This window comes from Rhinolophus sinicus, chromosome 14 (assembly GCF_057876585.1).
Source record: "Rhinolophus sinicus isolate RSI-liver-muscle chromosome 14, RSI-T2T, whole genome shotgun sequence".
Classification (NCBI taxonomy): Eukaryota; Metazoa; Chordata; class Mammalia; order Chiroptera; family Rhinolophidae; genus Rhinolophus; species Rhinolophus sinicus.
The window spans coordinates 102,705,946-102,730,057 of NC_142514.1; the positions used below are offsets into that span (position 1 = coordinate 102,705,946).

The following is a 24,112-nucleotide window of genomic DNA, read 5'->3' on the forward strand; positions in this document are numbered from 1 at the left end:
TTCCTCTAAAGCAAGTTGCCAAGTAGCTCCTCCTTCCTGTCAGTCCCTGAGAGTTACTCTCCTCTTCCACGGCCGGGTCCTCTGAAAGAGCTGACCCGCTGGAACCCTGGAATGTGAGGGGTCCTTCAGAGGACAGCGGCCAGGACCAGCAGATGGTCCTGTTTCCCAGAACCACACAGAAGTGACTAGGGCAAATCAAACTCTGGCAGCCAGGCATGAGAAAAGATTGATATATATATTTTTTTCTGTTTTGAATTTCAACCCCCAAAATATTCCAGCAAAAAATGGAAAGGAGGTCGGGCTGGGTCTCCTTCAATGGGCATCTGTTGCCAAGGAGGACAGTTGACTTGCACCGCCCCCCAGGCCACCCCCAGCCCACCCCACCCTGCTCAGCCCAGGGTAGGAAAAGACAGTCGAGGTGGTGGGGGAGCTGGGAGGAGGGCCCGGGGAGTGGTGCTTTGGGGTAAGAGACTGGGCTGAGGCTGAGGGTGGGGGTAGAGTTGCCCAAGCGCAGTCACCTTTGCTCAGTGACGGAGCGGAGCCTCGGAGCCTTGAAGCTTGGCCAGGGCTGAAGGAACTACACAGGTGTGGGTGAGGGGGGCTAGGCGGGACGGCTGCAGCCAATGAGCTGGGGAAGGGCAGGGCGGGGGGCTAGCTCTCGCCCTCTAACTGATGATCTGCCGAGGTCGTCCGTAGCCCGTCATGCCAGCCTGTGAGGCCCCTCTGTTGCTGCCCATCTGTAGGCCAATCACATGCTTTCCTTCCTGCAGTTGGCTCTCTGTGAACTCCCTCTTATGCTCCTGGGCTTTCCTGGAAAAGGATGAACCAGTATAAAGATCTGCCAGGACTACATGTTTTCCACCTGTTTTCTGTTTGCTCTATTACTTCCTAGCTCGATCCCATTCCCTCCCCATTTCACTTCTCTTGTTCATTAATCTAGCTTGCCCCCCACAGGCTAGGGAGACCTGTTGAGCACAGGAAGGTAGAAAGGGAAGAGTCAAGAAGTATTAGGGCCCCATTTCCCCCTATCCTACACCCTCACTTTGCACCTTCCTGGCTCTCTGCTGCCCCAAATCACTCACACTAACGGGTTAGCCCAGGCCACCTCCCTTCTTGTGCAGAGACCCAAGTGTAGACTGGCCACATACTTCATAAACCAGTTGGGATCTCCACGGTAGTGCCCATCATTCTTGGTCACTGCCAAGCTGCCCAGAGCCATCAGTGTCCTCTGCACTGCTGCCATGTCTTTGCCTGTGAGAAGAAGGGAGAGTGCACAAACTTCAGGACTGTGTAAACAAGACTTCCAAGGCAGGGCCTGCCCCTACCTTTCAGCAAAATGGCCAATCCAGGGGCAAAGTTAGTCGCAGAATCAAAAAAGGCGTCAGTAAGGCCCACGGTCTGCTCTTGTGAGCGTGGGGTGGACTTCCCTTAGCATAGCCCATTCCTGCTACGCAGTCCCATTGTTGTGGAGTGCTCTGGTCATTCCTTGTCCCTCTCAGCCACCTGTCCTTCACCTGCCTCCCCCACCCCTTTCCTCTCTTTTCTCTCCGTACCTTCAAAGAGGTCAACTGTCTGGAACATATCAGTCTTAGTGACCCCATAGTCCTCAGCTGCCTTCAGGAACTGAGCCACCTGCTCCATCTGCTTGAAGACCATGGAGGGGGGGTTCTCAGGCACCTTCACTGGCTTGGAGCCATCAGGATACAGGCTGTTCACCAGCTTGCTCAGAATCTGCCAGGCATAGAACGCAGCTTGGCACTTGGCTCGTGGTACCTGCCCCATGACTCCAGGGGGATGGCACAGCCCCAAGCCCCCTTCCCAGAGTGCCACTCACCAGGCCATTCTTCAGCCAGACCTGGAAGCCCAGGCGCCCACGGTCCGGGCGCCCCACATCAGGGCCACACTGCACCACAATCCACTCCACCAGCCGCTCCTCCAGCTCTTCATCATACTTCTTCTCAATTTTGGATTGCACCTCTCGGCTCATGCCATAGGAAGGTCCCTTGTTGGCCATGTTTAGGGAGAGCTAAAGCAGCACCGGCCAGAGAAAGGAGAGGTCAAGGGCTCAGAGAACAACGGCACTTTCACTTGTACCAGGCAGGTTCAGCTCTGTGGGTGCCCAACCACCCTAAGTGTTTATCTTTCTCCCCTTGCTTCCTGATTTTGTTTTCATGGCACTTCCCTTCTTGGCCAGGCTTATCTCCTCAGTCCTGGGGGCCTCTCCAATCTTGGAGATGGGAGACCAGATCAGAGCAGAGAAACAGGAGACCAGACCTTTGGCAGTCTAAAGTAGGGATCAGTGAACTTTTTTGTAAATGACCAGACAGTATCTTAGGCTTTGCAGGCCATATGATCTCTGCCATTGTCGCAGGAAAGCAACCTTAGACAATACATAAACAAATGAGCATGGCTTTGTTCCAATAAAACTTTATTTGCACAAACAGCAGGCTGCATTTAGCCTGTGGGCCACACTTTAACACCTAATCTAGAGCATTCTTTCTTTGCCAAGCTTGGTCACAGATGTACTGGGGAGGCCTTCTGGAGGAAGCCACATTGCCCCCCAAAATAAAGCCTGCAGGTGTCTTTGTCCACCTAGGTGTGAGGTAGTTACTGGTTCTTTCTCAGGTTACCTCCAACTTTTCTCCCCCCTTTATCCTCTAGCCCAGAGGCTGTAACTCCAAAACTCTAGCTCTTTGCCAGGTCAACTCAGCATCTGGCCTGTAGCTAAAGAGATTCAACTCATCCATCCCTAGCAAACTCTAGGAAGACTGCAAAGCCCGAGAGCTTCTGGTGAAGAAGTTGCATTTCCTCAGGGGAGCCAGATGACAGGGAGAAAGAGAGACAGAGAAACTAGTATACCCACGGACTTTCCCTCTTGCCCAGGCTCTCACCACTATTGTAGCTTGAGTAACCAAGAAGCCAGAGTCTTCCAGAGAAATCCCAGAGCCAAGAATCTGCCTCTCCAGGCCAGCAGCAGCTGCTGCCCTGGAGGCCTGCGGCTGGCCCTGCTCAGGGGAGCCCCACTAATGGAGGGGGAAGATTGCAGCAGCAGGGAGAGGCAGGTACGACGCTGAGCAGACGTAGGTGTGGCTGTTCAAGGGGAATCAGAACTGGCCAAAGGCATCAACCTGGTGTGGTGCCCACAGTTCATCTGAAGAGGTACCAAATGAGGCCAAACCCATCCCCTGGCCTCAAAGGTTGGGAAAGATGGAATGGTCTGAGGATGGAGGTGGTCAGCACTTTCCTCCAATTCCCTCTCTTGTCAGAGTTGAGACTCTCTCCACACCGTCCGCTGACCACAACCACCTCAGGAAACAGAGTGAATGAACACATACGTGGTCCCAGGCTGCTGGACTCGTTGCCCTACCCTTCCTTTCCCCACAGCTGACAACTTTTCTGAGCTCAGGTTCCCCGTCTGCACAGTGAGGATAATATCTACCTCAGAGGGCTGTGAACATTCCATGAAACAATGTCTGTAACTACCTAACATATTGCCTGTCCCACAGCAGAATGTCAGTCCTTTGCCTCCCAGAGCCAGTCTCCTGGAAGTGACCTGGGAGAGCCAACCCCTGATCAAGGTATAAAAAACAGTAAGTGGGGGCGGCTGGGTGACTCAGTTGGTTAGAATGCGAGCTCTGAACAACAGGGTTGCTGGTTCGATTCCCCTATGGGCCAGTGAGCTGCGCCCTCCACAACTAGATTGAAGACAATGAGCTGCCGCTGAGCTGCCAGAGGGGCGGCCGGATGGCTGTTTGTTAGAGCACGAGCTCTCAACAACAAGGTTGCCAGTTCAATTCCCACATGGGATGGGGGGCAGTGCCCCCTGCAACTAAAGCTTGAAAATGGTGACTGGACTTGGGGCTAAGCTGCGCCCTCCACAACTAGATTGAAGGACAACAACTTGGTGCTTATGGGCCCTGGAGAAACACACTATTCCCCAATAAAAATTTAAAAAAAGAAAAAGAAAAAAAACAGTAAGTGTTCTTCCCACTCTAGTCTCCACCCCTTTTCAAAAACATTCCCTGAGAGGACAACAAAGTTTGAGAGACCAAACAGGAGAAGGATTCATCTAAATCCTAGCCACTGAGCAACTCACTTCTCTCTGAGTTTGTTTCCTTATTAGTAAAATGAGGGTTGGGCCACCTCTGAGGAAAGGGTGCTCTGAGCACCACCACCCCTCTCCCAGCCAGTGATGCCAGAAAACCCAAAGGTAGAAGGCTACACAGCAAGCCCCTCCCTTCCCCACCCTGCTTTGTGTCTCACCCCTGCTTCCCAATCACCCAAGGGCTCCTGGGCAAATCACTGTGGTCAAAACCCACCAGTCAACAGGGACAAGTGATTTCAGCCCATCCTGGCCCCACCACAACCACCGTGCCCCATCTCAGGTTCCCCCTCCCCCCCACATCCCAGGCAGGCAGCATGTATCCCTGTGGTCCAGGCAGGCACCACCTTCCATGCCCTGACCGCTTGTATTCCCCAACCCTCCACCCTCCCAGACCATAAGCTGGGAGTGTGAACTGAATGGAAGCAGAATGTGACCCCCGACCCCCAGCTTTCAGTCTCAGGAGACTCAGAACAGGCAGTCAAGGTGCCAAGGCTTACCATGGCAAGGACACAAAGTTGCAGCCCCTAGATCTAGAGATAATATTTGGATTTTGATCAGAACAGGGAGTGGGGGTGAAATGTGCACACCTCGCCCCCACCCTGCTCCCTCCTGGTGAACAGTCTAATAGTGGAGAGTTCCAAGAAATCCCTCAAAGTCCTCTGATGAAGACCTCCCCAGTCCCACCTTAGACCTGCTGGGCAGAGGGAGAGGAAGAGGGGAGGAGGAGGAGAAAGGGAGGAGAAGAGGGAGAGAGGGAAGGAGGGGAAAAAGGAGAGGGAGACAGCTGCAGGGCAGCCCACCCAGGGGACTTCATAAACAAAGGCTTCTGGGACAGGATGGACAAGGCAGCCTGAAGCTCTGCTTTGACCCTCCTTCCCTGTGGCTCCCATTAACCTCCCCTGCTCTGAGAGAAGAAAACGGAGTCCAGCTGCAAAGGGTCAGGGGGCACCTCCTACCAGCAGGAACCTGAGAAAACGAGCAGAACTAGGGGCCTCTCCAGGAGCTGTGCCCCATTCTGTCTTCAAAATAAAACACAACAAATAGGAGTGAGCACCTGTGGATCTTTGAGATGGCAGGAAGGGTGGCTCATCTATATGCTAGGGACAGAAGAGTGGTCCTAGTCACTGCTACCCTTTGACTAGCAACCACTGAGAACCAGCCAGACCCTTCCAGAAGGGCCCAGGGTCCCAGGCCTGCCCAGCCCTGACAGTCACCCAGGCCAGAACTCCTGGCAGTACCCACCCCCCACTCCTCTGCCTTTAGTGGGTGACGTCCCACTCTCAGTGTATGCAAGGAGCTGTGTACCTGGAAAATCAGCTCTCTCACCTGTTTCTACATCCTGTCACCCCAGCCTGTTCCAGGATATAACAGTTTTGTGGCCCTTCCCACTGCCTCAGGGGCTACCCCGAGGCTCTCGCATGCTGCTCAGGCCCTGGGGATCCACCAGTGCGGACACTGCTCTCTAGCATTAGTGTACTCACACCCCTTCTCACCTCCTTGGACATCCTCCTAGATGGACAACAGACAACAACCCCTTGGGTCTAACCCAACAACACCTTGAGCCTATTACACACCCTATGACGTGACTATAGCTGAAAATGTGGAGTCTCCTGCTCACCCCAGTTCCCAATCCCTCTTCACCAGCCAAATCATCCGGGGCATTTCAATGAACTCAAGACTGCCCAGTCTGAGCAATTCGGGATTCTAGCAATCCCATCCCATCTATCTAGGACCACTTCCCCATCTGGAGGTTAGAAATGCAGGCTGATTGAGAGGGTGGGCTCCCCCAGCTCCAGGAACCCTCCCCCAGCTCTGCCTGCAATCCAGTCAATGCTCCTGTCAAGCTCCAGCCCAACTTCCCTCCAACCCTGAGACAAATGCACTTACAGAGGCTCCTCAGGGCTCGCAGGAAGGAGTCAGCTCTATCTGGACTTGAACAGACAGGATGGGGCGCTGGCTGGGTGAGGGGTTTAAAGGGCTGCTGCTGTGGTGATGTCAGCCTCCCCCGCTGGCTCACCCCATGGCCCCCTCCCTACTAGAGGAAATGGGCTTAGTTCCCCACCCCCAGGCCCCCCAGTGACTCCACACAGGCTCCATATTTGGGGAAAGACACCAAGTTGGAGGAGTCTGCTGGGGCTGCCCGAGACATTCTCTGCATGCTTTGGTGATGCAGCGGGCGGGGCGGGGCTGTGCTGCCGGCAGGGAAGCAGCGGGAAAAGCCTTTTATGGACAGGACCCTGAAGGCTATCCCTGCTGTCTGGGCTTAGGGCTGCTCCTTCACTGTTCTCTGCTCCCGAGTTTGAGGGGAGGGGGAGAATTCAAGAGGGTCTGGCCAGAGAGAGACAGAGGGGACTGGGGGGTTCCATCCCTGAAGTTTGAAGAGGACAAACCAGCCACCCTCTCCTCCTGGACTTTCAGCTCTAGTCAGAGATAGGAACTAACCTTTACTGGGGGCCCACTACTTGCCAGGCACTTTGCAAATGCTCTTATTTACTACAGCTAGATCATGACAGCATAATTCCTAGCTCCATCTTACAGATGAGGAAACTGAGGCCCAGAGTACATCTTACCCGAGGCCATATGGTTAATCATGAGTGGCAGAACCTGCACAATCCCTGCCGACCCCCAGATGGGAGCTGGAGAGGCTGTCAGATCCACCCTTTGAGTTGTACCACCCTGCTCAGGCTGAGAAGAACTACAGTTGAGGTGGGCCTTGAGTTACATGCTCTAGTTGGGGTGGGCTTTAAGGATTCAACAGCAGCTTAGTGGACGCTGGCCCCCATCCAGAGGGTCTCTAAGGTCTGGCAGGGCCTGAGACACCAACAGTGGGGTAGGAGGCTCAGGTGCTACTATAATGCCTCCCTCCCTCCCTCCCTTTAGAAACAGCCCGTCTATCCTGAAAACGGACTGGACTCCGTCACCACAGAAAGAAGACCCACTCATATCTTGCTTGTTCCTGGTTTCAGGGGTTTCAGGAAAGGGTAGAAGGAGGTTAAGAAGGTGAGAGACTGCAAATGTTGTCTCTGGAGTGCCCGCTGAGGCACGCCTCCAACCTAGGGCAGCCTGGCAGGAAGGAGCTAACACTCTCCACCACACACTCAGCACAGACACACCCAGCACCACCAGGAGGGCTGGCGCGCCACAGGCAACGTCCTAACTCCGAAGCTCACCCCGCAGCCCCCTCCCTGCTAGAGGAAAAGAGCTCCGCTCCCCACCCTCAGGTCCGCCAGCGACTCCACACTGGCTAATATCAGTGCATAGAGCTATAGAGCCCCCTAGTGGCGTCTTCGGGGAAGAGCAGAGAGGCGGGGGAATCGGCTAGAGAGCAGCCCATAGATCTCTGGTTGGGTCCTGAATTCACCAGCTTCCTCGCCCCGCAAATCGTCTCCCTTAGCCTGATGAAATCTAAACCAACCTTCCAGGGTAACTGCAAACGTCCTTCCTCTTGGAGCCTGTCATCCACACGCCCACTCACCAGTAGCCATCACCATCCTGTGTTCCCGCGCACCACGCCAGCCGTGACCTACATGCTCCTGTCCCTTAAATCCATGTCAGGGAGCACTGTACCCGCAGCCTGCTAAGCTGGGAGGTGCTCAGCTCAGAAGTGAAGCTGCCTGACTGGTAGGTGGGGTCCAGGTGGGCAGAGGACACTGCCATTTGCCAGGCCCCGAGTAAACATTTACTGAATTGGTGCCACTGCTCAGCGCAGAGGAAAAACTTGGAGGAATCAAGGAACTGTTGTTCCCAGTGGGCCTGCAGCTTGGAAAAGAGAAAGGTAGACCAGAGAACTGGAAGACGGAAGACCCCTGCCCCACCCCACATTCTCAACATCTACACTCAGAAAGGGGGAGAAAGCAGGAGACCAAGAACTGCATCTGGTTGTTTCTTTAATTGAATGCAAATTCATTCATAGAAAACAGAAATGCAACCATAGCGTGGAAATAGACATTAAATGGAGTTCTTAAAAAAGATCCAGACCCATCTCCTCTCCTCAGCCCAAGGGAGAGCTAAAAACAAGTTGGGGAGAATAAAACACATTCCCATCTGTGAGGCAGAGGCCGGACCTGACCTCCCCAACCTTGGCATCTGGAATGGGCCATGTAGGGCAAAGAGGCCCCCAGGACCAGAGCAGCCAGGGGTCCCAGAGCTGGGGCCACTCAGTGTAAACTCCAAGGATTCATATATACGTATGTGTGTGACAAACACAGAACTTGGCTGAAGAAGGACGGAAACTTAGGAGCCAGCCCTAGATCCGAGAGTGAGGCTGGAACCAGGGACATAGAGGGAAACGTCATGTCCCTTTCTTGAGCCCCTTTCTAAGATAGGCACTGGGGCTCCACTGGTGGCCGTGGAGGAGGCAGGATGGGCTGGGCTCTTTGTATCCTCCCTCCTTCGCCCCTGGCCATTCTTGGGTAATGTCAATGGCACTGAAAGGCCCCCAGCTGGGGCTTGGCAGGACTAAGAGCCTGGAGAGAAAAAGGAAGAAAAAGGGTGAGTTGCTTTTTCTTTCCAATCCTGGTGCCAGTGTCAGTCTGGAGGCTGACGGAATAGGAAGGTGACCTCTGAATTCAGCCCCTCAGATCAAAGGCAGTTCTCACATATGGGCTGACCCTCATTGACAAAGAGCCAGCCAGGGACGTTCGCAGGTCTTAGCACCAAAAGCCTGGCACCAGCTGGCCAGCCCCCAAAATTCTACACCCCCCATCTATCCTGGCTGACCAGAGTGGGCAGTGATGGCAGCCAGGTACAGCCTCAAAGAGAAGGGAGGCCCTGGTGCAGGACAGAGAGTCAGGCCCAAAACTTAGGAAGAAAGGGCTTTGGGGACCAGGCTGAGGGAGGGGGAAGGGTGGGCAGAATGCGAGGCATGAGATGGGCAGGGCAACACTTCCCCCCTTCCTCCTGCAGAGGGACAAATGGAGAGTCAAGGACAAGGCCCACGGAAGGCCCAAACACTGAGAAGAAAGCAGCAATTTGGCCAGCATCAGGGGTCTCAGGGGAGCAGGCCTCCTCCCTGGCAGACGGCAGCTACAAGGTTCAAGGCCACTCCTGTGACTGTCCCAGGCCAAGCCTAGGCTCGGGCTCGCTGGCTCACAGCCACCCAACACCGGGCAGCAGGGCTGGGCCTCACACCCCTGGTGCTACAGAGGCTCCGGGCAGTGAGGCAGAGGAGCTCTGGGCCCCAAGGGTGAAGCAGGGGCATGGCTCCCGCTAGAAGACATAGATCTTATCCCGCTGTACGGTGTCCAGGTCGTCGTCCAGTGTCAGCAACACCTGGGGGGGGGGGGGACACACTGAGTCAAGCACAGGAAACGGGACAGCCTGCCCCTCTACCTCACCCTCCCCACTGGGCCAGAAGAGTCTCACGTACCAGGAATGACCCAAACATGGCGATGGAGGACAGGAAGTGCCAGATGTCATGGTCGTCAAAGAAGTCAAGGAGGATGCAGTCCCGGTTGTGCTCCCGCGACTCCGCAGGGGTTTTCTGGGCAAGAACAGGGAGAGCTGCCTGCCCACCTCGCCCTGGCAGCCCTGCTCCCTCCAGGGCCCTCCCAGTTCCCAGCCCCGGGAGGAGACCACCTTATTCCTGCCTTGCCCCTTGCCCTCGTCTCCCACATCCAAGAATTGGCTGGTTCCAAATTTCTCCCTGCTTCTGCCCTCTCCATTCTTTCACTCTGATCCTCCTCCCCTCAGATTCCTCTTTCCTTTGACCTAAGAGCAGAGGGTTGTGATGACCTTGAGACACTAGAAGGCCACAAAAGCCTCCTAACTCAGTCCCTTAGTGCCTTGGACCCTGCCTTCTGCTCTAATCAGGCCTCCAGGGCTCATTCAGGCTCATTTTCTTTCTAAAGCACAACAGGCAGGTCACAAACCCCTGCCCAAGCCTGGCAGTAGCCTTGTTCTGTGGCACTCAAGGTCCCCTGTGCTCTACCCATAACCTCTATCCAACACACACTGGCTGGACCTTACTCTGTCTGGGGGCTGTCTGTGCCACACGCTGAGGTCACAGAGATGACATGAAAGGCCTGCCCTGCCCTCAAAGAGCTCACTGTCTTCACCTGGCTCCCAAAGTAGTACATTCACTAAGCCCCAAATGTGCCTCCAGTTCTGCCTCTGTATCGTTTGTTACACAGGCCCTTCCCCATCATCCAAGGTCTTTAAGGCCAAGAGTAAGGCCTGCCTCTTCCAGGAGCTTTCCTGGACCTCCTAACTCAGAGGCCTCTGTCCTCTGCCCTCTTGTACATTCCCCTGCCTGTCTTACCTATACCCTTCATCTTGTGTATCATATTGTAAACAGAAAGCCAGAATCTCACAGTCCTTCTCTTGAACTAGATTATAAGTGTGTCAAAGGCAGAGTTAGTTCGGATCACAGAATTGAAACCTGATCCAAGGCAGGTGCCCTAGGAGGCAAAGGACAGAGCTGGCTTCAAACCCCAGCTGTGCCACTCACTAGCTCTGTGACTTTGGGCAGGTCCCTTAGCCTCCCTGAGCCTCAGCTTCCTTGTAAGTACAACAGGGACCCTTCATGCTGGCATGCTGAATGGTAGGAGAATTAAACAAGAAAGCTTCTGTGAAAGTGCTGGCCATGGAAGTGCTCACGAACTAAGTTTGAAAAGGCCATGTGTGGGCTCAAAATGCACGTGTGGGCAACTCCCCCCCCCCCCCTCGGCAGGATGACTGCTCACCTGCCAGGTGCTGAGTCCTTGGAAGAAGAAGAAGAGAGCAAAGCCCCAGACCACCGAGGTGCAGGTGATGCAGAGCAGGGGGATGAGCTTGATCCTTTCTCCGCTGCGGAGCTGCGCGTGAGGGTGGGGAAGGGAAGGGCAGCCTGAGCGCCAGACCTCCTCCCACCCCACATCCTAGCCTGTCCTACATGCTGCTCTCCTGGTGCCTTTCCAGGCTTTCGGGAAGGCTTCTTGGATTCATACCATCATCTCATATAGTTACACAGCTCAACTTGTCCTTACGCCAGAAGCCTAGGGTCCTCACTTCTGATGTCCACCCTGGCTGGGCCTCCGTGTGTGCAGAACCCTGTGCTGGCACGGGGTACTGACCAGGCAGCTTTCCTTGTGTGCATGGGGCTCCTCTCACATCGGATGGCATGAGGGTTCCTTGGGAAGCACTTGGCCCTCGGAGGTCCATGCCTGCCACAGACTCGGGAGCCCCACCTCCTCAACCTCTTCTGCATTGAACAGGGCTCTTACCAACTGTGGCCCAAAGTGCTACCAGTTTCATGCGCCATTCTTAGAATACGGAAGGTGCTCAGTAAGTGGATATAGGACATAGTGTGTCCCAGGGGGCTAGCCTCTCCCCTCCTCAAACCTCACCGGCAGATGGACAGAAGATTCTCCCTCCCTCTCAGCAGTACCCGGGCAGGCTGTGCCCGTGTGCCTCCCCAAAGGCAGAGCAGCAGGCAGAGGAGGCTCAGCCGCCCCACTCACCTTCATAATGATGTAGAAGGCAAAGTAAAGCAGCAGGTTGCAGATGCCGATGGCCAGTAAGTAGGAGGCAAAATCATTGGGGCGCATGATGAGCCCATAGGCGGCCCTGGAATGAGGGAGGGAGGGCTAGTGCTGTAGGGGCGGGCCAGGCAACAAAATGGCTTGCCCTCGCTCCGACCCCATTTTTATTATGATCTGGGTCTGATTCAGAGGCCCTCAGAAGACTCTAGAACCCCAAGTGCCAAAACCTCTCTTGTCAGCCCCCATTTCTCATGCCCGAAGCTTAGAATGTGTCCATGGCCCCCAAAGCAGTTGGCCAAGTCCCCAACTGTGCACCCAGCCAGGTGACCACAGATAGTGGCTAGACTTACAGGGACCAGTTGATAATATTGCCCATGACCAGCAACACCATACGGTCCTGGAGGAAAGCAGAGGCGTGGGGACTGAGACGGGGGAAGAGCGACAGGGAGGGAGGCGGGAGCAGGCCCGAGTCGGTTGGTGCCCCCACCCCCACCAGAGGAACGCGCGCCCGCGCAGGTGGAGGAGGAGGGCCTGGAGAGCCAGGCAGGTACCACGTAGAGCGGCCCGCTGCACTGCCGGATGCAGTCTGTGTAGAGCACGTGGAGGATGCGACGGCAAATCCCTGAGTCTGCAAGGAGAAGGGAAGGTACCCCTTGTTTCCCACAGCCCTGGCCTGTGCCGGCTGAGAGGAACCAGGGCCTTTGGAGGCCACAGCTACGCCAAGGCCGCATCTAATTTTTCACCCAGTGATTCCTCCAGGCCCCCAGTGAGAGGGCAGAACCCAAAGGTCTCCTGTGATCCAGGCCCCCAAGGTCACCAAGCCCTCATGCCATGGGGCCCAGCAGGCCCTCTCCCCATGCCCTCCCCGGACACCCACTCACCCAGCTTCCAGCGGCCCATGTAATAGAGCTGTATGCTGAGGAGCAGGGTGGACACGATGTGAATGACGGAGAAGACAACCCAGAACGCCGTGTTCCCTTTGCCAAACACCTGCCAGGGGCCACGCAGGACCGGGCTGAGGAGGCACTGCAGCAAGCTGCTCCCCTAGCCCGCCCTTCCTCCAGCAGAGCCAGGCTGCTGCTCAGCCAGGCCAGGGAAAGCACCTTGGGAAGGAGCAGGATCTCTCCTGCCCGAGGTAGAGAGGGGGTATGTGCACGTGCGTGTGAGTGCACGTGCACCTTTCCTACAGGGCAAGCAGAGTGGGGCAGGGCCTCACCACACCCAGCACAGAAAAGAAGATGACGATGGCCAAGCAGGCGTAGGCACTGTAGGCACTGGCGTTGATGTCCGGGTGCCGCTTCTGATAGAGTTTCAGCATGCACAGCCCGGCGATCATATACATGAACGACGTATCTAGGGAGGGGGACGCGGACGTCAGCTTCAGCAACACCCACCGAGCCTTAGCACAGAACTCCCAGCCCCGACAGTCAGGAAGGGAGAGGCCCCACACCACCTCATGGACACAGAGCGAGCTGGTGGCGGGCTGACTCGACTCCCAGTCCTTTAACTGTCCCTGCCATACCATACTGCCACCCACTGGCTGTCGTCCACAGCCTGACTTCCCCTGACAACACAACTTAGTCTGAGCACCCTGAAATCAGGGACCGTATCTTAATGATCTTCGTTTCCCCAGTGCTTGCACATGCTTTCCCATAGGAAAGGCTCAACACATGGATGAAATAGCACCCAGATGCCTATTCTCCATCAGCTAGGTTGTGTGCACAGGTAATGCAGCCGTGGAGTAACCTGGGTGGCTGAGTCTTGGGGATATCTGTGGGTGACGTGGGAATGGAAGACTCAGGCAGGTCCGTGCTCTAGGTTCAGCCAGGGATAGGGAGGCCCGCTCACCAAACTGGAAATTGGTATAGTTGGGGCAAACGTGATAGCAGGCGCTCAGCAGCCCTTCCATCATCAGGGCTGTACCCATGGCATAGAACAGGCCAAAGTGTTTGGGGATCCCACATTCCTGTTGGGGAGAAAGAAAAGGGAAGGGAGAGAGGAGGTAAGGTGGGAAGGGAGGAAGGGACCCAAAAGAGGGAGATTGTGAGAGAAGGGGATGTGGGTAGAGTGGGCATGTAGGCAGGGCTGGGCAGGGCTAAGCAGGGCAGGGCAGGGCTGAGCAGGGCAGGGCAGGGCTGGGCAGGGCAGGGCAGGGCAGGGCAGGGCAGGGCAGGGCAGGGCTGGGCTGGGCAGGGCAGGGCAGGGCAGGGCAGGGCAGGGCAGGGCAGGGCTGGGCAGGGCAGGGCAGGGCAGGGCAGGGCTGGGCAGGGCTGGGCAGGGCAGGGCAGGGCAGGGCAGGGCAGGGCAGGGCAGGGCAGGGCTGGGCAGGGCAGGGCAGGGCTGGGCAGGGCAGGGCTGGGCAGGGCTGGGCAGGGCAGGGCAGGGCAGGGCAGGGCTGGGCTGGGCTGGACCACGCCTTCTAGAGTCTGGAGGGGGGACATCAGTGGGCAGGCAGGTGCTCCTCACCAGGGCATAGAGATCATTACGCAGCAGGGCTCGGTTGTGGTTGATTTCCCGCTGCAGGATGATAAGTAAGAAGAGGAGCCCCAGCAGGATGTACCCCAGGTTGCTGAGAATGTTGTTGAAGGCGCTAGAAGAGGTGGCACAGGACACATTGCCTCGGCCTCACACTGCAGCCTCTTCCCCACCTGAGGGGTCAGTCGCAGAGCCCCTGGACACTTTCCAGGTTCACCTTTTCCCTGGGAAAAGGGCCTCCCCAGACAATCCCCACCTGAGGTTGCCCAGTGGGTGAGCACAGAGGAAGTTGTAGTAGCAGATGTCCTGATTCCCTGTGACATTCACCACCTGCAGCAGGGAGTGGGAGCAGGAAGGGGGCAGCTAAAGCACAGAACTCAGACTGCTGCCTAGGTGCGGTGGAGCCAGGCCCCAGCCCACACCGCTCCAGCCCGTCCCATTCTGCCATGGATAGGAAATGCCACCACAGCCAGTAGTCAAGTCCTCCTTTTGGCACAGTTGTCCCTTACTGGGTGTGTCTGAAAACCCTGGGGTGTGACCCAGTACAGAGAAAAGGGAAGGGAAACCTAGACTTACAAAGTCGCAGGACTTGTTTCGTGAATGCCCACAAGAACGTGGGGAAGGTGCCATCACTGATACTGTGCTATCTCCATGTTGCCATTGAATAAACTGATGCTCAGGGAGGTTCACACGACTTGCTTAAGGTTATCCAGCTGGTGAGGCAGAGCTGGGATTTGAACCCAGGTCCTGTGACCTCAAAACTGTGCTGGCTGCAGAGCCCCAGGCTGGGAGGCTCTACACTTAGGGCAGTGTCCCAGACTGGGGGGAAGGGGCGCCTGCAGTTCTGGGAGGGCACTCAGCACGGGCCCAGGGGAGCCAGCCCCCCCGCCCTGCTCACCGTCTGGTAGGTGATCACCAGCTGCACCACAGGAAGCGCATAAAAGACGGCAATGGTGGCGATGTTCCTGGGGAGTGGGAGGGCAGTGGCCAGGTGGCAGGACCCGAGAAATGGCCACACCACCTGCCAATCACAGGAAGCCCCACCCACCGCATCTACTCACCAAAAGTAGATCTGGTACTTTTTCCGCAGAACCCGTTTGTCCTTGCGTGCCAGGTCGGCCACATAGAGGTATTGCTGGGGAGAAGCTGGAGTGAGCCCCCTTTTCGATTGCCTGGAGAGTCCCCTCTCACCCAAGTGAGAGAAGCACAGGAGGGGCCAGGACGGGTGGGCAGGGTTCTTAGGCATTCCAGTGCTGCTGGCCAATCAGCCCAGAAGGGCTGGGAATCCAGTCAGTTCCCCTGGAATCTGTCCTGCCCCAGCTGAGCTCTTTTTCACCCCAGGGGGAGATATACTGAGGCCGGAACACTGAATCTCCCTTCCTTGGGGAACCCCTGACCAGGGTCAGCCCACAAGGAGTCAGACCTTGGTGCGAATGACATTCTTGTCTGATTCGATGTCGGTCAATGTGTCATAATCCTCCTCCTCCACAGAGCTCATGGAGTCCAGTCGTGGCCGCATGCCCACAGGGTCAAGGGGACGGTCTGAGGAAGGCAGGAGGGAAAGGTTGCCCAGTGGGCAGAGCTTGAGGTCTGTCTCCACCCACCTAGAGCAACTGTTACAATTACTAGGCAGTGGAAAGAGGCAAACTGTGGGCTCAGAGCAGGGGTGGAGGTAGGCTCAGTCCCGGGGGCAGGTATCAGTGCTTCTAAGTCCTTGAGGGGAACCAGGGAGGACTCTGCAAAGAGGCCACCAAACAGGGACTGCTCAAGCCCTGGCCCCCCTCACTGAGCTAAGGCTTCCAAGCCAGGACACTGAGCAGACCCCGGACCCCAGACTCAAGCAGCAGAATTTGGCAGAAGTCATGCTGATTAGAAGGCACCCAGCCATGGGGGTGTCTGAGAAGACATCACCTTGGCCCCCACTGGGTAAAGACCCAGTGGGCCCTGGGGTGCAGGCAAGGCTGAGAGGCTGCCTCTAGGAAGAGCACCTGCTGCTTTAGCCTGTTCTTTTTTTGTGCCTTCAGAAGCTTCCTCCTGTGACCCTGTCTGACCCGAGGCCAGGTCATGACACCCCTGCCCATGAGCCCTACCCCAGCAGGCCAGGGAGTGAGGGTGCTGGTAAGCATGACAGCAAACCAGAACATCTGGCCCAGGGCTAGCTGGGGTGCCAGCCTAGCAGCATCAGAGGCCAGTACCTACTTATTGCAAAAGACACAAGAGCTGGCAATTATTGGCATTAGATGGGAAAGCCATGCACAAAGCAGCTTTCTGGCCCCAGAGCCTACCGGCTCCAGTCAACCACCCTGGCAGGAGCTGATTGGCAGAGCAGCGCCACCCCCCCCCACATCTACCCATGGCAATGCACAGCTGCCGCATCTGGCCAAAGGGGAGGCGCCGCTTGAACTGGTCGTGCCCTTCAAAGGAAAGGGAAAGTTACCAGGGAAATGGGGCCAAGGAGGAAAGACAGAGGGAGGAGGGGGAGGAAGACAACAGGCCCTTCCTTCCCTGCCCAGCATCTGGCAGAAGAGGCTACCACCCACCATGAGGCTTCACCCAGCCAGCACCAGCCCTGCACCACACGGCTTGGCCTACCTGGCCCACTCACCCTGGTAACTGTAGGAGAGATCCCCGGTGCTCACGCTGTCAACCAGACCCTCGGTAGATCCGGAACAGTTGTCTGCAGAATGGTAAGTGGTGAGGACAGACCTCAGGTAGGGGAATGCCGATCCATCCCCAAGGGGCTCTGAGGGGGCTGGCTGCCAATCTGCCACCTTAAAGGTGGCAGCATCAGGAAACGTGGTTGTGAGTGGGCCAGCACAACCTCTGGCGTTGGCACATACCAAAGGAGCCATAGTTGTAACCCTCATAAGGGGAGCTGCCAGGGAAGGAGTTGGCCAGGACCCGAGGGTGACCTGCAATGAGAAGTCAAGGTTCCCTTAGTCCTGGAAGTAGAGAGAGGCCAAAGCCAGGGAGAATAGAGAAGGAAGAATCCAGACAAACAAGAGAGATACAGAGTGGCCATGGCAGCAGCAAAGAATAAGCACCCATCCCAGCAAACACAGCTCACTCCCACCACCACCATCTGCCTCGACCTCCCTCCCATGTGTGTCCCCAATGGAAACACTCGCCACCTTTTGTCCTCCCTGAAGAGAGAAAGGTCAAAGAATTGATGCATTTAAATTGCCAGCATCAAGACAGCATTGGCCTGCCCAGGTCCCACTCAGACACCCCTTGTGCTTCCCCTCCCTCCCCAACTCTGGACTCCAGCTCCTCTGCCCATAGCACCTGGAGCTTACCAAGGAGAGAAGCTGAGAGAGAAGGTCCCAAGCAGGAGGGAGGATAGAAAGAGAGCGAGGGACGGAAGAAAGGGGGAGAGAATGAAAGGTTAATAACCCCCGAGACTGTGAGCCCCATTGTCTGAGGCAAACAGACAGTACAGCTAGACCCAGAGAACGAATCAAGTGGCAGCCTTTCAGAGAGGCATGTTAGGGATAGACAGGCACAATACCCTAGCCCCATGTCCATCCGTAGTTACTCCCAATCTGAATATCCAGAAGCCCGCAGAAAGCCTCCTCCAACCTCCAAGGGAACCATCCACCACTATCCCCTCCAAAAGAAAAAGCAAACTCTGCCCTCCCACCCAGGCCCGCTGCAGGTACCGCTTTCTGGGCAGATTCGGTCCACAGCCACCAGAAGGGTCTTCTTCCTCTGCCTGCAGGGAGAGAATCCAGAGGCAAACTACAGGGGCAGGACAAGGAGCCCTCCTATGCTGGGCTGGCCTGCCTTCCACCCTCTCCACCCCATCACCCTGTCCTTCATTCGTGATCCTAGGGTTCTCCCAGGTTGGGAAGCAATGTGAGGTCTCCCTGCTTGGGAAGAAGGTCAAGGGAAGATGCTGTTTCCAGAGGAGAGGCACCTGGACCACAGACCCTAACAGGGGCCTGCTTTCCTCTGCCCTGTGGATGGTGTGGGAGACTACGCAGGGCCAGCTCAGATCCTGCCAGGCCATCTCCCCCACATCTCCTGCCCAACCTACCCCAGAACAGGCGAGGACCCAGCAGTTCCACTTTACCTCCAGTTCTCCCAACAGGCCAGGAGGATGGTCAGCAGGTAGAAGGACAGAAATATGCCCAGGCAAAAGAGCATCCCACCTACATAGGCCTCAGCTGTGGGGAAGGAAGCAGGAAGGTGAACAGACCAATCATGGCACACAGGGCCCAGCCAAATCCCTTACACTGCTTCCCTCAAATGTAATGACCATGGCAGAGTGAACAACTTGCCGTTCCTCAGATATGCCAAACTGTGACATAATTCCTGTCTGCGCTCATGTTGCTCCCTTGGCAAGAACTCTCTCCTCTACTTCTTCCTCAAAAACTCCATCTTAACTTAACCTTCAAAACCCAGCTCAGGCACTTGGTCCTCTAGGGAGCTTTCTCTGTCATGCATTCCCAGTGACCTGTCCTTCGCTCCTCAGAGCTCTCAGCACAGCAACAGGCTCCTGTCCCTCTAGGCAAGCACTCCTGAAGGACTACAGCTGGAGCGCGGCACCTGGCACACAGAAGGTGCTCAATAAATATTTACTAAATAAAAAATCCGTAAAGGAGACGCACTTCTTTCCCCTCCCATCACAGTCTCTTCTTTTTCTCTTATACTTTCCAGTTTACAAAGGGCTCCATTCCATCATTCAGTAAATATTTACTGAGCGTGACTAAGGGGCCTGGTACTTTCCTACTAATTTTGTGCTAAACCTCACAACTTAGTGAGTGAGACTAATGGGACAGATCCTATTATCCCTGTTATAGAGATGGAGAAACTGAGGCTCAATGAGATTACACTGCTCTGAAGTGTCACAGAAAAAACTAGAACTCGTACTTCATTCTTTAGTCATGGACTCTCTGTACCAAGTTATAGTGGGACGCATCTCCTGGCCCTCCCGTCATGAAGCCTGCCAAGAACACGCCCCTTCCCTACCCTGTCACCCTGCTTGACTAGGTCTTCATCACACTGCCTACCCAGGTCTGAGAGGAAGAGCCAGAGGCCAGTCCATCCCCACTATGTCACCTACTCACATGTGACTGCTCGAGATACCAGCACTGACAGGGTTTTCTGGCGGTGCCCTTGATCGACCGGTTCATCTAGAAGTAAAATGTCAAATTGGCAAACAAATGGCTGCCTGGAGCTTGGCTACAGTTAGGGGGACCAGGCCTGGGAGTGTCTGGGGCCAAAAACCCATACTCCATCAGGTACGCCAATCAGTCATGCAGGCGCTTCTACCTCCCGGGAAGTCACCAAGACCTCCCGATCCCCAGCCAGGCCCGGGCACAAAGCTACCTTCTACAAAAGGGTAGAACGGCAAGGAACCCCCGCAGGCCTGGTCTTCTGTCTTCACCACCACCACCACATAGAAGCTGTTGCTGGGGAAGTCTTTGCGCTGCAGGATGATGATGATGACGATGACGACGTAATCACCGTCATCATCACCATCAGCTCATCATCAGATCACCAATCGTCATCACCATCAGCATCCTTTGCTGAATACCTACTTTGGGCCAGACGTTATGCTGAGCTCTCTTCACATATGATTCTACTTAACCCTCCCAAAGATCCGTGTGAGATCAGTACTGTCGTTACCCCTGCTGGACAGTCTCAAAAGTTAGCTTAGGGTCACACTGCCAGTTAAGGTGTAAAGCTAGGATTATCTGACTCCAGAGCCCAAACCCTCAACCTGCACACTATGGCCAGGTGACCAAATGTGTGTGTGCCCCACCATCATGGAGCCCATGGGTTGGGCATCAGCCAGAGCAAAAGTGGAGGGACCACGTTGCCTCCATCAGTTACATGACTGAATGTTGTGAGGTAAACACATGGCCGCCCCCTCCCTGACCCCAGCATAGGTTTGAGCCTTCGCTGAGAGCAGGCACAAAGCCTCAGCCAGGGCCCCTTTCCTCTCCTTGCTGTCATTACAGTGAATGAGGTAGATATAACAGCCAGAAAGGGTATGCTGCTCTTTCCTATCCCCAAAGGCTACTGGAATTATGACTCACTCTCACGTACTATATCAGGGGACCGAAAGCCTCAGGGACTGATGATCCAGGACTCAGTCTTATGGGTAGAGGAGGAATGGGGCAGGAGCAGGGCTTTGGAAAGCTAATCACTGGCCACGTCTCCCACACGCCCACATGCATTTCCTACCTGCACAGTGATGGCTGCCTTCTTGGTCATAGTCTGGTACATGCCGATGAAGGCTACGTTGTTGTCTAGGTCATAGACAGGGCACTACAGAGGAGGACGGGAGAGGTAGATGCAGGGACCTGGGGCCTGCCCCCTCTCTTTAGAAGCCCTGCTACCCGCTGGTGGAGTGTAAAACGACAGGACACTTACCAGGACATCCTGGATAGAGATGACTGAGCAGGGGAAGGCCTTGTTGGAGGTCACTTTGACAATCACCGAGTCCACTCCCTCTGGGAACTCATACTTGAAGTACTGAGAGCATAAGGAGGGTAGCAGGGAGAGCCCTGTCTCATGAGGATGCTCTCTCTGCCCCTCCAGAAGGGAACAGTGTGAATTCTCTTAGGGTTTGGCAGTGGAGGCTCTCTAGGAAGACAGGTCTTAAATACAAGCAGCCCCGTTTTCTGTATACTACTCCCCTTGACCTCAGCTGGGCATTCAGGACAGTGCTCGAGAGGCAGCCAGACCCCATGTCTCTGCACTTCCCATGCTATCTGCCCCTTACCACCTTGGAGCCAGAGCCTCTGTTTCTAGAGTCCCTCCAGGGAGAGCCCAGCCAACTTGAAACTCATGGCAAAGACCACCAACGACTCCCATGTTCAAGTTCACCATTTCTCCTCTTGAGGGGCAATCAATAGGGGGATCTTACCTGAGGCTGGGCTGCTGTGGTATTGAAGCTAAACTGCTCTCCAGTCCTGCAGGACAGAGAAGAGTCCCCCATGGTTACTCCCAGAGCTTGGGAAGGAGGCCAGACCCATGGTCTCCTAACTGTCCCCTGCAGACCTGAGCACAAAGTCGTCCATTCGGTTGACCCGGAGCTGGTACGTGGTGTTCACTGGTGACAGGGTGGACACATCCACGTAGAAGAACTGGACCTCAGACTCATTCTTAGTGGGGGGCTGACACAGCGTTCGTTCCACCTTTTGGTAGAGGTACTTGCGCTGATACCTATGTCCCGAAGCAGAGAGTCGGGATGTGACTACTGTTCCAAGCAGCATGCCACTTTCGGGGAGCAAAACCCCAATTCTTCCACTCTGGTCTCTACCACCCTCCTACCCCTACCCCCACTAGGCTGACAGATTCCAGGCTGGCTGGCTTGGCCCTCACGCCATTGATCAACCTCCTGGTTCTGGGGAGGGGGAGGAGAAACAGAGGGGCTCCTGGGTGGTCTGAGGCCCCAGATAAGGACCTGGGTGAGGCTCTGGGCAAGGCCTGGCCTAGGCCTACCCCTTCCCTGATCCCGGGTCCTACTCACAGCCCTCGCAGGATTAGGGGCACCTGGAAGGATACCACCGCCTCCTTCTGGCGAACCACGAACAGCAAAGGAGCCCCCTTCTGCTTATTCAGTACATTCACGGACACACGCACGCCTTCTGTCTGTAGAATGAGATGGAAATGCCCCTCAGTTAAGCCCGTGGTGACTCTCCCTCCGCCACCTGGGATACAAGGCTCTAGAAACTGTGAACCCTGCCCTGTCTTATGCCATCCGCTTTGTTCTTTCTCCACCTTCTTCTGCCAGGGCAGCCCCCAGTTTCCAGGAGGGACTAGTGCTAACTTAGAGGAGTCTTTATGGAAGAGGCTGGTTCCTACAGGACAGGTGCCAGCAGGGCAACATGACCCAAGCAACTGCAGGAACTCACTTCCTGACAGGAAACAGTGGAAATCTCAGGCCTTTCTAGGATATCCCATTCCTATCTATGTTCATGGGATACACACACACAGACACAGGAGAGCAAGAAATGCTCCTCAGCTTTCATCCTTGTGAGCCTGAAGTTCCAATTCAACAACTAATATGGGTGTTGGCGGGTGGACACACAGGGACTGTTGAGAGCTAAGAAAACCAAACTCTATCCCTAGCTCTGACCAAGGGATAGGGCTGTGGAGAAGTCACTTCACATCTCTGAGCCTCAATTTCCCCCTCTATAAAATGGAGATACTCACACAATGGGATTTATAGATGATGTAATACAGAATTGTACACCTGAAATCTATGTAATTTTACTAACAATCGTCACCCCAATAAATTTAAAAAAAATGGAGTTACTCTCACTCTATGCGCTATGGAGGAAAGTATATAGGACAGCAGGAGTTTAAATGAAAAATAAAATTTCATGAATCCTGTGACTCTTGTTATGGGCTGCTGAAACCTGAGCCTTAGGGCAGCATTTCCCAGAGGGGTAGAGGCCACAGCTCTCAGGGTAACTCCAGATATGGGAAAAAGGGAAGAAAGTACTCTAAACAGGAGATCAAGCTTTAGAGAACCAGATTGAAGGCAGATCCTGGCTTGTTATAGAAACCAAATCCCTCCCCATCCAGAAAAATAAATTAGATTCCCATTCTCAACTCCACTGCTTCTCAGTAAATGCAGTCATGGAGAGAGCTGGGCAAGAGACCATACAGCCAGGCTACAAGAATTCTCCAAATTTCAGCTCTAGACTTCCGGTACCTAGCTATGCTCATGTTCAACTCATGCCTAAGGAAGAAATGAAAGTGAAATCAGGGTGAGATAGATTCTCTACAATAGACAAACTCCCTCTCTCCTCCCACCCAACTTGGAGTTAACCTCATCTATGCCACCTTCAATTTACAAGGCCAGCTGGCTTTCGAAGGCTGGAAGAGGGCTGGGAAGGTCCCAGCAGTTCCAACAGCCTGAGAAGTCCAGCATTCATCTGCCTGGGGAGTCTCAGTTACAAGTTGCCTGGGCAGAGCCTTTCGGTTAGAGCCTGTCTCATACCCATGGGGTTTTCTGGGCCAAGGCCAGTACCAAGCCTGCTTCCTCTTTCACCCAGACCCCACATAGCTATCAGATTCTGGTTTTGGGAAGGGAGCAGGTCAGTCTTGCTCAGACCACATCTGGTGGAAAGGAGGGAGTCACAGAGAAGATGGGAATGAGGTTCAGAACCTGTCCAGTGGGAGCTTCAGACAAACAATGGTGGCAAAGGAAGGAGGACTGGTCAAGAAGGTCCAGGGTGTTTCTGGGAAACTGGAACCCAGTCGGGCTCCTGCTTCATAGTTTCTATGGGATTAACAGAATGGCCTAGCTCTGTCTGCTCACCCACTCACCAGCCCCAGCCCAGCCCCATCCCTCACCCGGTTCCGGGTCACAGTATGGTTGAAGGTGTAGATGTTGACCAGCTCGCTGTTGACCTCATCCACGTAGGTGCGTTCAAACTCGGCGTCTTTCTGCGAGACATTCTTGGGCCCCAGAATCCCCAGATGGCTCTCGACCAAGGCCACCAGGAGCGCCAAGAAGGGCAAACCCAGAGCGAACATGGCCCTGGCAGGGCGGCAGTGGCAGCGGTAGAGGTGGTGGCGGCGGCAGAGACAGGCAACAGGACACCTCCGGGACAGGTTGCGGCTCCGGCCGCAGCTTCCAGCATCTCACCAGGACCAGAACTTTAACCCCGGCCTGAGATTAGGAAACGTCCCCTCCCTGGAAGTGCACAGACGCTCCCAGAGGCCCGGGAGGGAAGGGGGCAACGGGGAGGGGGAGGGGAGAGTGTGGGGTACCGGCTCCGGGAAGGGGTCCCAGCTCACGAGAGGCAGAGCACGGCCCCGAGACCCTGCGGCCGCCCGCCGAGGCGGTGAGCGAGGGAGCAGCTGGTTGCTGGGAGCCTGGCGACGCCGGGAAAGGGGAGGGAGGAAGGATGGGGAAGCCGGCGGCCGGGCGGCCGCGAAGGGAGGAGAGTCTGAGGGTGAGGGGCGTGATAGTTGGTAGCCACCCGACGCCGCGCGGCCCAGCGAGTTTTTCTGGGATGCGGGCCCTTTAAGGGCAAGCAGGCGCGGCGACTCCGGCTCTCGGAACTCGGGAAAGTGTGCGGCGCCGCGAAGCAGTAAACAGCGG

General features: G+C 55.5%; 2 protein-coding genes across 3 annotated transcripts; both read right to left on the bottom strand.

Moving 5' to 3' along the window:
• Positions 1–216: 216 nt before the first annotated feature.
• Positions 217–6,254, bottom strand: TAGLN (transgelin). The gene is made up of 5 exons (XM_019713615.3): positions 5,993–6,254; positions 1,835–2,026; positions 1,554–1,731; positions 1,149–1,251; positions 217–810 (listed from the first exon to the last, which is right to left on the bottom strand). The coding sequence occupies exons 2-5, from the start codon at positions 2,012–2,014 to the stop codon at positions 666–668; spliced, it is 606 nt and encodes a 201-aa protein (XP_019569174.1). The 5' UTR covers positions 2,015–2,026; positions 5,993–6,254; the 3' UTR covers positions 217–665.
• Positions 6,255–7,975: 1,721 nt separating this feature from the next.
• Positions 7,976–24,112, bottom strand: SIDT2 (SID1 transmembrane family member 2). 2 transcript variants are annotated; one of them, XM_019713607.3, is made up of 27 exons: positions 23,359–24,083; positions 21,524–21,645; positions 21,052–21,216; positions 20,918–20,963; positions 20,422–20,523; positions 20,233–20,316; positions 19,372–19,471; positions 19,110–19,175; positions 18,113–18,206; positions 17,700–17,752; positions 16,881–16,952; positions 16,646–16,717; positions 16,392–16,454; positions 15,464–15,582; positions 15,102–15,175; positions 14,939–15,005; positions 14,297–14,370; positions 14,032–14,155; positions 13,414–13,531; positions 12,782–12,918; positions 12,447–12,555; positions 12,117–12,193; positions 11,916–11,962; positions 11,545–11,650; positions 10,789–10,899; positions 9,474–9,587; positions 7,976–9,376 (listed from the first exon to the last, which is right to left on the bottom strand). In XM_019713607.3, the coding sequence occupies exons 1-27, from the start codon at positions 23,539–23,541 to the stop codon at positions 9,314–9,316; spliced, it is 2,562 nt and encodes an 853-aa protein (XP_019569166.1). In that variant the 5' UTR covers positions 23,542–24,083; the 3' UTR covers positions 7,976–9,313. The 2 variants fall into 2 exon arrangements, with proteins under 2 accessions (XP_019569166.1, XP_019569168.1); XM_019713609.3 differs by lacking the exon at positions 16,392–16,454 and having other exon boundaries at positions 23,359–24,112.